The following is a 12,562-nucleotide window of genomic DNA, read 5'->3' as shown; positions in this document are numbered from 1 at the left end:
AGGGGCCTAATTTTGTATTTGTAATTTTGTGTTCTTTTTCTTCACAGGACCCTTGAGCTGCATAAGCTTCAGAGTTCCCAGTCTTGATCTTCCCTTGGTTACCAAGGACTAGGAACTTTCTCAAGGCCTAAAAAATAAAATACGAGTTGAACCAAAACAAAATATTATGGGCTATAAAATTAAAATTGCAAAATGGATATTGTCAATGGTAAGTATGTAAATTGTCTACCAAACATAACACAACTTACACTTCCATAGTTGTACAATTTTAAACTCACCAAATTTTAATTACATTTGAAACTGATTTGTGGGCTAGATTTTCTCCCTCTGCAGGATTTCCTGCGTATGTGAGATGATCGTGTAGAAATCATAGCTAATCATAAAGTATTGCTCATATACACATAACTTAAAAAGCAAAAATATAAAATTTTCTTTTGAAAGTTTTTCCAGAAAAAAATGTATTTAAATGTAGAACCTAGTCACTTAGTCACGTCCACAGCATTCCCTGGAATGCTGCTCAGGAAGCTGTCTTGATATTCATCACTTCGCAGAGCAATCGATTACCTGTCTCTTTCCCATTCTACATATACAGCCAAGTCTCCTTATTTGCAGTAGCTACGTTCTATAAAGTTGCTGCGAGCATCACATTAGCAAATACTGAGCCCTTGCTCCTAGGGGAAATACTGGCTTAGGTTCCTGTGGGCCTCTGGTCACATTTTCATCAGCAGATCGATATATAAACTTGTTTTATGTACGTTTCTGTTGGAAGACACCTAATTTAATATATGTTTCTTACAAATAATTAATTACATGCAATATTTCTGTCTAATAAAACACCAGCTGAGAAGGGTTTAACGGTTTCCTGACCCTGAGTAATGTTACCATAAATTTCTTTGGCTTTTAGCCTCACAATGCTGTCCACCATTTTTTTTTTTTTTTTTTTTTTGCAAATCAGTCTTCACTTCATGAATTCATAAGTTCAGCTACTTTTCCATCTTTTTCATAGCTTCATCAGACATTATAGATATTACTTTAGAACTTTCCAGAGCAGAAGCACACGCATATCAGCGACGTTCCTCTTTCTTTTTCTGAAAGTACTGAATTATTGGTTCATTAACATTGAGCTCATGACCAACGCACTGTCACGCATGCCTGAAGGAAACTTATCAAACAGTTGTAGCGTCTCGGTAAGTGCATCACAGCCTTCCTGTGCTTTGAACCCCAGATAGCATTTTCAGCACCACATTTGGGGGGCATTTAAAATAGTGAACATAACCAATGACAAGCACAAAAATATGAAGACTGTGGCACTAGATAGATTGTGACAAGGAGACTTGTTTATAGCATGGCGGCTGAAACAAGGCACAACATTGCCTTGTTTGACCTGGGCTGGGGATGTGTGTCAAGCAACTCAAATCCCACCCCTATGCTGTGCTAGTCTGCAGATGACTGTAAAAGTACCATGAGAGTTTGCTGTCAAATATGGAAGCCACAAGTCAGGAAGATCGACTGTTACCTATTTGAGAACAGGCGCTATGTCCCGGTATTTCCTATCCCTAGTGCTTAGCATACAAGTGATAATAGGTGATTGTGGAATAAATAAATGAAAGGAAGAAAGCTCAAATGACCTTTCCTCTCTCAGATCATCCCTGGTGGAGTTGAACACTCTGCTTCTGGGCTCCACACTGATCCTTCTCTTCCTTTATGATACCATAGAGGTGGATGAATCCATCTACAGAGGCAGACAGATGAGCTATTCACATACCCAGTGAATGGATGCTTTTAATTTTATTTAATGTTATTTCTTTTAAAAATATTGCCTCCCTTACTAGATGGTGAAGTCCTGAAGAACACAATCTCTATCACATTTATTGATTTATTTTTAGCAGATTGAAAGTTTGGATCAGAGGACCTCTGAAACTCTCCAAATGCTAAAATTATGATTAGGAGCAAAGCAACTGAGCCATCCATCAAGAGACTTATAGGCAAATGTAATCAAACCACTTAGAAGAATTTTACATTAGCATCTCCTACAAATGGCATAGAGCTTAGTTCATGGTAAACATTCAATAAATCTTTATTAAATTGAAATGTAATTAAATCAGAGGGATGAACGATAAGTCTTAAATCTGCAAACTGTAGCAGCTCTTGGTACTAGAACACATGGGTGTATGTATCCTTTTTCAGGATATACGGGCTGGTGGCCTGACACCCGAGCCAGGTTACTTTTCAGAGACAGACTAGTTAAAAAGTTCAAAGAGGTATGCCACTACATTTCCATCTAAGTAATTTTATTACAAGATCTCATTAAAGGAAAACAATTTTTTTTTCCCTCAGCGATTTCAAAGCTTTCCTTTGAAAATAAGAGAAGAAAATAAAAAAAGGTTTATAGCTCAAGGAGAAAATAACAAATTGTTCTGTTTGGAAAAGAAGCTAATGACGAGAAATTATAGGGAGCCAGAATTTGTGCATGGAAAGGAATAATTTATGTGACAGGAAATGATGAGTCTGTGAATGTTTAAGAAAAAAGAATACCTGTCAGAAATGGCCCCAGGTGATCAATTCCTAGGAAGGCATGGGACCAGGGGGTAGGGAATTGGGATGGATATCAGTGTTTCCAGCTTTCCTGCTGGTGCAACTCACCTGAGGCACTTGTTAAACTACATAGGTACCAGATCTCCTGCTGGCAGAAACTCAATTCAGTAGATCTGGGCTGGAAGTGGGAGTTTTTATTTGTTTGTTTGTTTTAAACTAGGGATCCAGGTGAATCCTATCCTTAGGAAAGTTTGGGAAGGCCTGGGGTCTGAAGCCCTTTCAGTCCTAAGGTCCATGCAGTTCTAGTCCCAGAGGCTACTGCTTTACCCCCATAATACTTTCAGTCACACTGCGTGAGCCCCTCAAATGAATTTTTATGCCAGTAGAGACATATTAACTGATCATATAGCAAGAACCTTTCAAAACGCGTTCCTCCAACAAGGCATCACCTTAAGGTTACTAATGCTAAAATGTGATGATTCATGGGCTTAGTCACTGAGATGTACCATGTGAAATCAGGAGGATGTTCTAGGGTGACCCTGGCCACCCAAGGACATGCTGGTGGCTGCAGATTGGGTGGCAAACTTGTTCCTTTAGTGCATTACCTGGCTCAGAACAGAAATGATTTTGCCCCCATCCCCTCAAAGGACCGAGAGCTATGGTCCACCCGGTGGCCTGGGCCAATCTGCTGAGGAACTTTGTACAACTAGCCCCTTCTGAAAGGACACTGGCCTTACACTTCCGAGGATCAGAGATGGGAAGCAGGGTCTCAGAATCAAATTTTGTCTTTAGATGAGTGTTTTTTTGTCATTAATGACAACAAATTCAATCCACCCACCAAAAAGTGGAGAATTGACCTGAGTACCTCTTCCTTATGGGGGAAAAGCAGATATGCAATCTGCTGATCTGAGAGTCACTCTGGAACCAACGGACTTTCAGGCTGGCTCGTCTGTGACCACATCACAGGGCTTGGAAGCACTACAACGTGGAATGTCTTGGCAACAGACACACTTGTTGGCACCCCCTGGGCTCAGACGTGCACCCGATCTCCTGGGGATCCTGTCTGATTCTATAGGTCTAGAGTGAGGTCTGAGGTTCTGCCTTTCTCCCAGATGATACTGTGGATCCCATGTTGAGAAGCAATGTCTTAGAGGATGCTGCGCCATCAAGAAAATCAGCAGTGGGCTGCCAGTGATAAGGGGAAGGGAGGAGAACAGCTGAGGAGTCTAGAGGAAGCATGAGAAAGGCAGAGAAAAGGAGGAGGAGGACGGAGCGGAGGCAGCTCTGTAGGCACAGAGCTGGGAGAGGATTCACCAGATGACAGCACAAGCCTGTGGGGCTATCTGTGCCTGAGCTCTCTGGTTGCACAATATAATCACCTGGGGAGCTCTAAAAATCAATGATGCCTGGGCCCCACACTCAGAAATTCTGATTTAATCGATCTGAGGTTTGGTCGGGGAATTGGGATTTTCAAAAGCTCCCCAAGTGGTTCTAATTGCATGGGGGTGGCCATCTGCTTCTCTAGCAGAATGATCTAGGGATCTAGGGATGTAGGGAGAATGATCTCAGGGGGGGCCCTGGGATAAACCCAGCCAACGTGCGGTGGGGGCTGAAGGGGGACCGCTGAAAGGGAAGTGGTAGAAGTCAAGTGCACTCTGTGTTTTATTTGTACCTCTGGGAGAACTGAATGGTGAGGAATAGAAAAAGCATAGGGTTCTTTGTGTAGATTTTATTCATAGCTCATTCAGCTTTGAGACTGTGTCCCTGAGGAGTGTGGCACACAGGCTCACCTGTGATCCTGTGAGAAGGGTCCTGTGAGGAAGACAGAGGCAGTCTTTACAAGTTGCATTAGGCCCTTGGAGAGGCTGCTCGGGGGCCCCGTTGGTTTCTGTAAAGGCAATATAGACTAGGGCACGAGGAGAATGGGGTGGGCATGGGAGAGATCTGAGTTCTGGACGGCGTGGCCACTCTGCTCCTGGGAAGCCGAGCTGTGCCTGACTCTCTCAACAACAGACTGAAATTACAGACTAAAATATCAGCTTCTGGGTTTTTACCAGATTCTGACTTACTGAGTCTGGAATGGGACCTGGGCAGCGGCATCTGTGAAGCCTCCTAGGTGACACTAGCGTGCAGTCGGGGCCTGGGCCGCAGCTTCTTGCTCTGAGCCCCCTGGAGCCATGTCTCGTGCTCCAGCCCTGCCCACTCCTCCTTTGCTGCAGACTCAAGAGAATGTGACAGAATGGTCCTCCTTGCCAGGCATATTCGTTTTCTCTTTCCGCTGTAACAAATGGCTATAAACCTAGGGGCTTAAACGCTCAGTAGCTTACGGTTCTGGAGGTCAGAAGTCTGACACGGGTCTCCCTGGCAGGGCTGCGTTCCCTTCCGGAGGCTTGGGGGCAGGGGTGGGGTGGGTCCATCTCTTTGTCTTTTCTATCTTCTAGAGGCCACTTGCATTCCTAACTCGTGGCCCCTTTCCTCCATCTTCAAAGTCAACACTCACACCTCTGACCATCTTTCCATAGGCATATGTTCCTCTGACTGATAACAGCTGGGGAAGATTCTCTGCTTTAAGGCCTCATGTGATTAGATTGGGGCACTGGATAATCCAGGATAATCTCCCCATCTCAGGGTCCTTAACTTTAATCACATCTGCAAAGTCCCTTTTGCCCTGTGAGGTAACATAATTATAGGTTCCAGGGATTTGGATGTGGACGAGTTTGGGGGCCACTGTTCTGCCTGCCACACCAGGCCTGACACTGGTTCTTCCCTCTGCTCTGACTGTCCCGTGCACGGGGGCTCAGCTGATCCACGGGAGTCTCTGGGCATCCTTTCTTTGCGGGGGGGGGGGGGGGGGGGGAGGGGCAGGGAAGGAGGGAGGGGAGCCGCTGAGTGTACGACTGAGGGTCTTCAGTCCAGGGCTGATAGGTAAGAAGGGTAAGAAAGTACAGCCCTCTTTCTACCATACTGGACGACTGGTACAGAGCAATGAGCAGAGAAAAGTCTTATTTCATTTTGAAATGAAGAAAAGCCAACATGTGGCTTTGTTCTGTAACTGTTTTCGAATGTTGATATCCTAGGGTTGATTACAGAGTTCAGAAGCACAGGTGCAATTCTGTTCCATTTGTACTGAAACTGGGGGCTAAAACAAAATCACGTCGAAGGTCGGGGGGCACGAGGCACACGCGGATCCGGGCTGCAGTGAAAACACCAGTGTGTTGGTTTCCTTCGTTCTGCCGGCTCGAGTTCACCTACTAGCCACTTGCTCCGGCTGTCCTTGCGTTTAGCCCTTCTGTGTGCCTGTTGGTATTAAGTGCAGTCACGAGCCTGTTGGCTGTGCACTTCTAAACCAGAGCTCAGCTGCAAAACAAGGGCTTGGTCCTGGGCTTTTTGCTCAAGCACAGCGTTTCAGTCTTCAGCTTGGTGGAAAGCTTCAATCATCAGAAGATTTCTTGGCAGATGAGCAAAATCTTTGCTTTGAAGTCAATTTCGGTTGACATTGTAGGGATTAACCCAAGATTTAATACCTGCCCTCTCCCCAGTGGTCATGCATTTAGCTGTGTGCTCTTGGGCAAGTCACTCAACCTCTCTGAGGGCAGCACCGCCTCTCTTACAGCAGGTGTGTGATGATTGGGGAATGAACTCTGTGGTTGCCGGAAGGCTGGTGCGGTTGGGGGTTAGAGGCTTCTTCATGTGCAGGGAGGGGGGACGTGGGAGCATGCTGGTACCACAGTGGTTGAGGCCTCCCCTGGTCTGGATCAGGAGCAGAAGCCCAGGAAGTGCAAGGTGAAGGTGCGGAGGAGCAGAGACCGCGAGCCCGCTGCTCGGCTGAATGGGGAATCGAGGGGACAGAGAGATGCAGAGAGGCAAAGAGGGAAGGACCAACCACTTGTCAGTCCCGTGACATCAACCCCCCTTCCCTTGGGCTACCTAGACTGATTTTCTGTTTCTTGCACCCAAAAAGATCTTTGTGTAGGATGCTTGGGAATCAGGATTCGGAATGAGCACTGCATCCTGTAAATCAGATCATTTTTAATACTTCCGGTATTTTTATCTCATATTTGCCTTTTGTTTCCTGTTAATAGTATGAGTCTCTTAAATTCTAAATTTAAAAGTCTAAATCTAGACGTGAAAGTCTAAATTCTGACGCAGCCCTCCTAAGGAAACGCGGGGAAGGAATCTTCTGAGCCTGGCACGTATGAGCAGAGTTTCCAGATTTCAGGGACTCCTGCCTGGCCAACTTCTTCCCAGCCCACACCTCTCCTCAGAGTGCTCATTGTTGGTAGGCTGGGCACTTCCTGTAGAGCCTCATTTCCTCTCTATAATATGCGGGACTTTCTATGGCCCCAAGGCTCTGTGATCCTGAGAAAGCAAGGCGATCCCAGTGATCCTAAGGTGGGCACTGGAATCCACTGGGGACCCAAGACTCCAGGAGAGGGATCAGATACCAAATCAGCCAAGCACTGGCCCTTCCTGCTTTTCATCTTCCAGAAACACAGGCCCCACATCTGCCTCTACTTCTGCTTCCTCCCCTTTCCTGCCCCACTCCCTCCCTCTAGATGCACTAAGACCTTTTGGTAAAGAAAGGATTGAAGGGAGCCCCCTCAGGAAGGAAGCCAGGGGGCTGAAATCAGAAGCAATTTCAGCTGGGCACACGGATTTCCCTTCCACCTCACACACACTTCTTATACCGCCCTCCAATTTATTGTGTTCCCCACATTCCACTGAAGGACGCATCACCTCCGTGCAACACATCATGTCATTACTGACTACGCCACCTAACTGGAACCAAGGCTGGAAGGAAGGGAGAGGCGGCTCGTTTAGTCTGTTAGCCCAACCTTCATTTATTGGGTGTCTTCCGAGTACAGAGCCAGTCACTGAATCACAGGACGTCAGGGCTGGTGGCGCCCTAATAAATCATCCCGTCCGCCCCCAGGACTTCACAGATGGCAGCACTCACACGGAGAGGTTAAAGCACCTGCTTAAGGTCACACAGCAGAGCTCAGGCCAGAATTCAAGACATCCTGTCACCAGTTCGTTGTGCTTTCTAGCCCACCCTATGGCTGAAGGAAGGTGCAGATGATTGATTCGCTTCTATGAGTACATAAAGTGAAGGAAAACATGCAATTTCTCTTAAGTGCTCCAAATTAATAAGGACCCAGGATACAGAAAAAGATGAATAGCAAAGGCATTTTTAGAAAGCGAAATTGGAAAGCATGGAGGTAACTCTTCTTCTGCAAATGGTGATCACATTAGGAAAACGTGGGGGGAAATAGTTTTCTGGGGGGAAGGAGCCTTTATTGAATTGGTTTTCCCTCCCTGCTACATTTGCTCGTTTATCCGCCTTCCCACTGGCACACAACACTATTCTTCCGCCCATTTTTCTTCCCCCTGACATATTTATTACCTTATTTTCATATTATACTATAACCCTTGGTATACACAGCTTTTAAAGCAGCTATTTTTAATGCAAGATGACGCGCCAAGCTTTGAACCCCCCAATAAAATTGACCGGGGACATCTGGCACTAAAATGCTTACACTTCCTCCCTAGAGAAGCCTGCTCTCCGTTTGCTATCTTTAAAAAGTAACGTAGGAATGAAAATAGGTTGACATTTCGAAAACAAAACAATGACCAAAAAAATCTCATTTTTCTATTTCAAGTTAAAGTCTTCAAGATAGATCCTTTGAGAGTTGACATTTGACGCAATTGGTTATTTTCATTTATTTGACTCTGACTATATACAAGGGCCAGGTAGCTCATCTACTAATTTTTCTTCAGAGGAATACAAGATAGTACTAAACGTGTCATTGGAATTCAATGTTAAAGGTACAAATGCTATAAATTTATGAAAACAAAGGATTTGTGATTATTTCTTTTGACAATTGAAAAATATATATTCTAGGGTCTTTGAGATAACAGCCTTGATTAAAATACAGCTCCTGGAGATCCTTGGGGAATTCCAAAGGATCTGGAGACCCTCTGGTTGTCAGGTACACATGTTTTTACTTTTTAGGTACAGAGAAATTAAGTCGTGACTGAAGCTTCTGAGCTACAGGCACAGAGGTCTGTGTTAGTTTCCGCTGCTAAGGTTAAGCTGTGGGTCTGCGGGGAAGAAGGGGTCATCTTGTGTCTGAGAGTCCTTTGTGGAAAGGGAGATAACTATCCTGCCCTTAATGGTTTCTGGTCAAAAGTCCATCTATTATTTGAGATTTGTGCTTGTTTGCTCTTCTGATCGTTTGCTTATTACCTGTCAATATCTGTATATCTGCTTCAGGGAGAAGTAGGTTTCTCGTATTATAATGAAATAAGATGGGCTTATTATCCCAAAGAAGCGAAAGGGGTTGAGATTGGATGTCAGTATAAATGCTCGATTTCTACCCCAGCTAAAATAATAGAACGGAATGGGGACAGGCACCTGGTGCTCAGCTGACTGACAGAGACCACTCCCCTCCCCGCCCATTCTTCCCCATTGCCTGGTGAGCTCTTCTGGTACCAGTGCAGAGGCCTAAGGTCATATGGAGAAAAGAGGAAGGTCAACCTAGAGCACCATATCTTCTGGGCATCTTACCTGTCGGTGTGCAGGAGTGAGCACATGGTACGGTCCACCTTCCTCATCTACAGATGACAAAACTGAGGACGAGAGAGAGGCGAAGGCCTAGCCTGAGGCCACGTGCTTGTGGGCAGAGCGAACACTGGATTCCAGCTCTCCTCATTCCCAGATAAATATCCTCTCTACCAATCGGAAGTGCAAATGCCATTTACTTCCAAATGTTCATTAACCCGTGCTTCCCTTCTGGAAGAATCAGATTTCTTAAATGGCACCTGAATTGCTTCAGTTTCTTTCACTTACATTTGTATTTAGGGAAGACATGAATTTATGCTCTAGGATGCGTTGGTATTATTTGTGGCACAAGATTAAGTATGCGACGCCACTTGGTTTCACAGCACTTACCCATACTGAACGATGCCCATCAGTGGACCGGCAGGGCCAATGTCAAGAGCTTGGGCAACATCAGCCAGGAACTGCTTTTGGATTCGGAACCGACGTTTGCCAATGCTTGAGCTCCCGTCAATTACAAATGCCAAGTCAATTTTGCAATCTGAGGAATGGAAAAGGGGTCTGTTATTCTGATGATCTCTCATTGCATTAACCTGGGCATTCTCCCCCTCCCTCTTTCCCACCAGACCCCTCCCCCCACCCCCCACCCCCACCCGAGAATCCAATGAAAAGAAAATAAAAAGAAGTGGCAAGATGCAGAGTATATTCACTTATTTATATTCCTGACAGATTTTCACTGGGCCCCAAGGTCCGGGACACTTGGACTAGTACTTATTTCTGTAAATGTTTTAGAATTCTCTGCCCCAGCCACACTGATAGACTTCAGGAGCAATGACCTCCCATTCAAGTTTGGGGAAATCCTGAGGATGGTTTCCTCGGCTCAGACCACATAGGTTCAGACCCCTAGATGTAGAATTCACGAAGCCTGAGTCTCAGGAGCTTGTGCTCTCTAACTCTCATCTTAATTTTGTAGAATTATGTGTTGGGTCTTTATAAAGGCAAGAAAAAATCAGCAAGGCCAGTCCGGAGGGGAGGGCAGGAATGGTAGAATGAGAAATTAATACCAATCTTCTCGTCATGTCCCTGGGTAAGGCAACCATAGAATTAACCATAGAATTATCTACATCTATCAGTACTTGTTTGTAGCAGTCTTTGAATTTTTCCCTTTCTTTTAGTTGTGATAAAGACTGGGACATTTTTCTGGCTAGGATCCCTGGACTTCCATGAATATATGGAGGTTATGTTGGAGGTGGGGGCGAAGAGCTATTCTCGGCCTCTCAAATGCTGTAGAAATAGGTGGAAAGCCACATAAGGCTAATAGTGTCTTCTTTGCTTTCGACTGAAATTGCATCACCTTAGTATGATAAAACTGATTATTCAAATCTGATCAGAAGTTCTTATTGGGAGGTATGTATCCCTTTGATCAATAAAAAAAAAACAAAAAAACCAAAAACAAAGACGGGGAGGGGTGCCTGGCTGGCTTAGCTGGTTAAACGTCTGACTTCAGCTCAGGTCACGATCTCATGGTTTGTGGGTTCAAGCCCCACGTCAGGCTTTGCACTGACATCTCAGAGCCTGGAGCCTGCTTCAGATTCTGTGTGTGTGTCTCTCTCTCTGCCCCTCCCCTGCTAGCGCTCTCTTTCTCTCTCAAAAATAAAGAAACATTTAAAAAAGTGGGGTATGAATTGTTTAACAACTGCAATTTGGGAGACAAAAATATTTCAAAGCACAGTTCCACGTGGAGAAAAAGAGAGGGGGACAGTAAAATTGGGAATTTCTGGGCTGGAGCATCCATGAGGACACAAGGACCAGTGATGCCCTTTGTGCTTGGTGGTCACAGCTGCCTGAACAGCCTGGATTTCTTTAAGCTGCCATAGGATCGCCCATGAGGCCACTCTCAGCCTTCTCTTCTCTCCAATGCATGTTGTATTGCTTCCATGCGACTGGGGTCTTCCCTTCCCCAGAAGGAGGTCGGTGGGCAGGGAGGGATATCTATCTACCTATCAATCAATCAATCAAAAAAAAAAAAAAATATATATATATACACACACACACATATATATGTGTGTATATATATATAATGAGAACAAGAAATGGACATTAATTGACACAGTTTTAAGCAGATGTGATGAGAAATATTTATTAAAGAGTGATACTACGGAATTGGCAGATTAAGGGAAAAAAGTTATATCTGAGAACGTGCTTCATTATCTTGCACTGGTGCATGGCAATGAAAGCGAGGGGAGAAGTAGGCGATGACAGCGACCTCTCTGGACCTGGCTGACTCTGCTCCATCTGGAATCAGTGCCTTGGCTCATTACTGGATCTTGCAAACTTTTACTTCCTGTCTGCCTGGACATTCAGTGCTGGCCAACTCTTCTTTTTCTGCTTGCTTCCCCTGTCCTTTGCTGCCCCTAAACTGCCTATACCCAAGCATGATCCTTGAGATGAAGATTACAGGAATCAAAGAAAATCAAGAAGTGAAGCTTAAAGATGTCACAGAAGCCTGGGAAAAAGCAGAAGAGAAGCAGAACAGTTCTAGGGCTACTGATGTACCCCACACAGGGCCAGCCCATTCTTTCCTATGTCCGAGCTTGCAATAAGAATTGTTGCCAGCAGGTGGCAGTGGTGTTCTTCAGGGCTTGCCGCTCACCAGGCAGGCACCTGTGGTTTGCTAGAAATGAGGACTCCCAGGCTCCACCCAGATCTACAGAATCAGATCCCCGTTTCAGCAAGAACTCCAGGTGACCTGTGTGCACATTAAAGTTTGAGAAGCACTCCTGAACAGGGCTTTTTCTTCTAGATGTCAGTAGATTAGTTCAATATGCCTTTTAAAATGAAAACTCTTTTTTTTAATAACTTAATTAGAATAAGTCCCCGAAGTGACTTTCTTTCTTTTAAAAGAATGTTTATTTTTGAGCCTGGGAGGGACACAGAGGATCCTAAGTAGGCTCCTCGAAGACAGCAAGGAGCCTGATGCAGGGCTTGAACTCAGGAACCGGGAGGTCATGACCTGAGCCGAAATTGGACGCTTAACCGACTGAGCCACCCAGGCACTCCGAAGGCGGTTTTCTTTTTAAATAAATAAAGCCCACGGGGGGCGTGGCTGGCTCCGTTTGTAGAACTTTGACTCTTGATCTCAGGGTCATGAGTCCAAGTCCCATGTTGGGTGTGGAGCTTAAAGCAATGAGCCTCTTCTTCATGGACAATTTTTTCTCATTTCTTACAACTTGAACCTCGTTCAGGATTCAAGTGTTCACTTCATAGCTAGGCTTTAAAGAAGTTGAGATGCTCTCTATTTGCTTAGGTCTCTTTACTACTACCTGATGGCTGACACTGGAATCACCTGTGCTCCCCATTGCCCAGAATGCTTTAATGATCTGGCTTTCAGCTCTGCGCATGTGCTCACTGAGACACAGCGGCTTTCTCGTACTGAGAGGAAAACATGCCGATATGAAAATGGCATCT

General features: G+C 45.1%; 1 protein-coding gene and 1 long non-coding RNA gene across 2 annotated transcripts in view; both read right to left on the bottom strand.

The window, feature by feature from the left end:
• Positions 1-12,562, bottom strand: part of LOC144615960 (uncharacterized) — a 426,549-nt gene that overhangs the window by 335,591 nt on the left and 78,396 nt on the right. The gene's annotated exons all lie outside the window — the stretch shown is intronic.
• The window catches only part of VIT (vitrin), a 105,369-nt gene that overhangs the window by 15,582 nt on the left and 77,225 nt on the right, over positions 1-12,562 (bottom strand). The window contains exon 11 of the mRNA XM_060652723.3: positions 9,488-9,635. Coding sequence (XP_060508706.2) covers positions 9,488-9,635 — 148 coding nt within the window. The remainder of the gene's footprint in view (positions 1-9,487; positions 9,636-12,562) is intronic.

The sequence above is a fragment of the Panthera onca genome, chromosome A3 (genome assembly GCF_046562875.1).
Source record: "Panthera onca isolate mPanOnc1 chromosome A3, mPanOnc1 haplotype 2, whole genome shotgun sequence".
In the NCBI taxonomy this organism is placed as follows: Eukaryota; Metazoa; Chordata; class Mammalia; order Carnivora; family Felidae; genus Panthera; species Panthera onca.
This window is presented reverse-complemented; position numbering and strand designations above follow the sequence as displayed.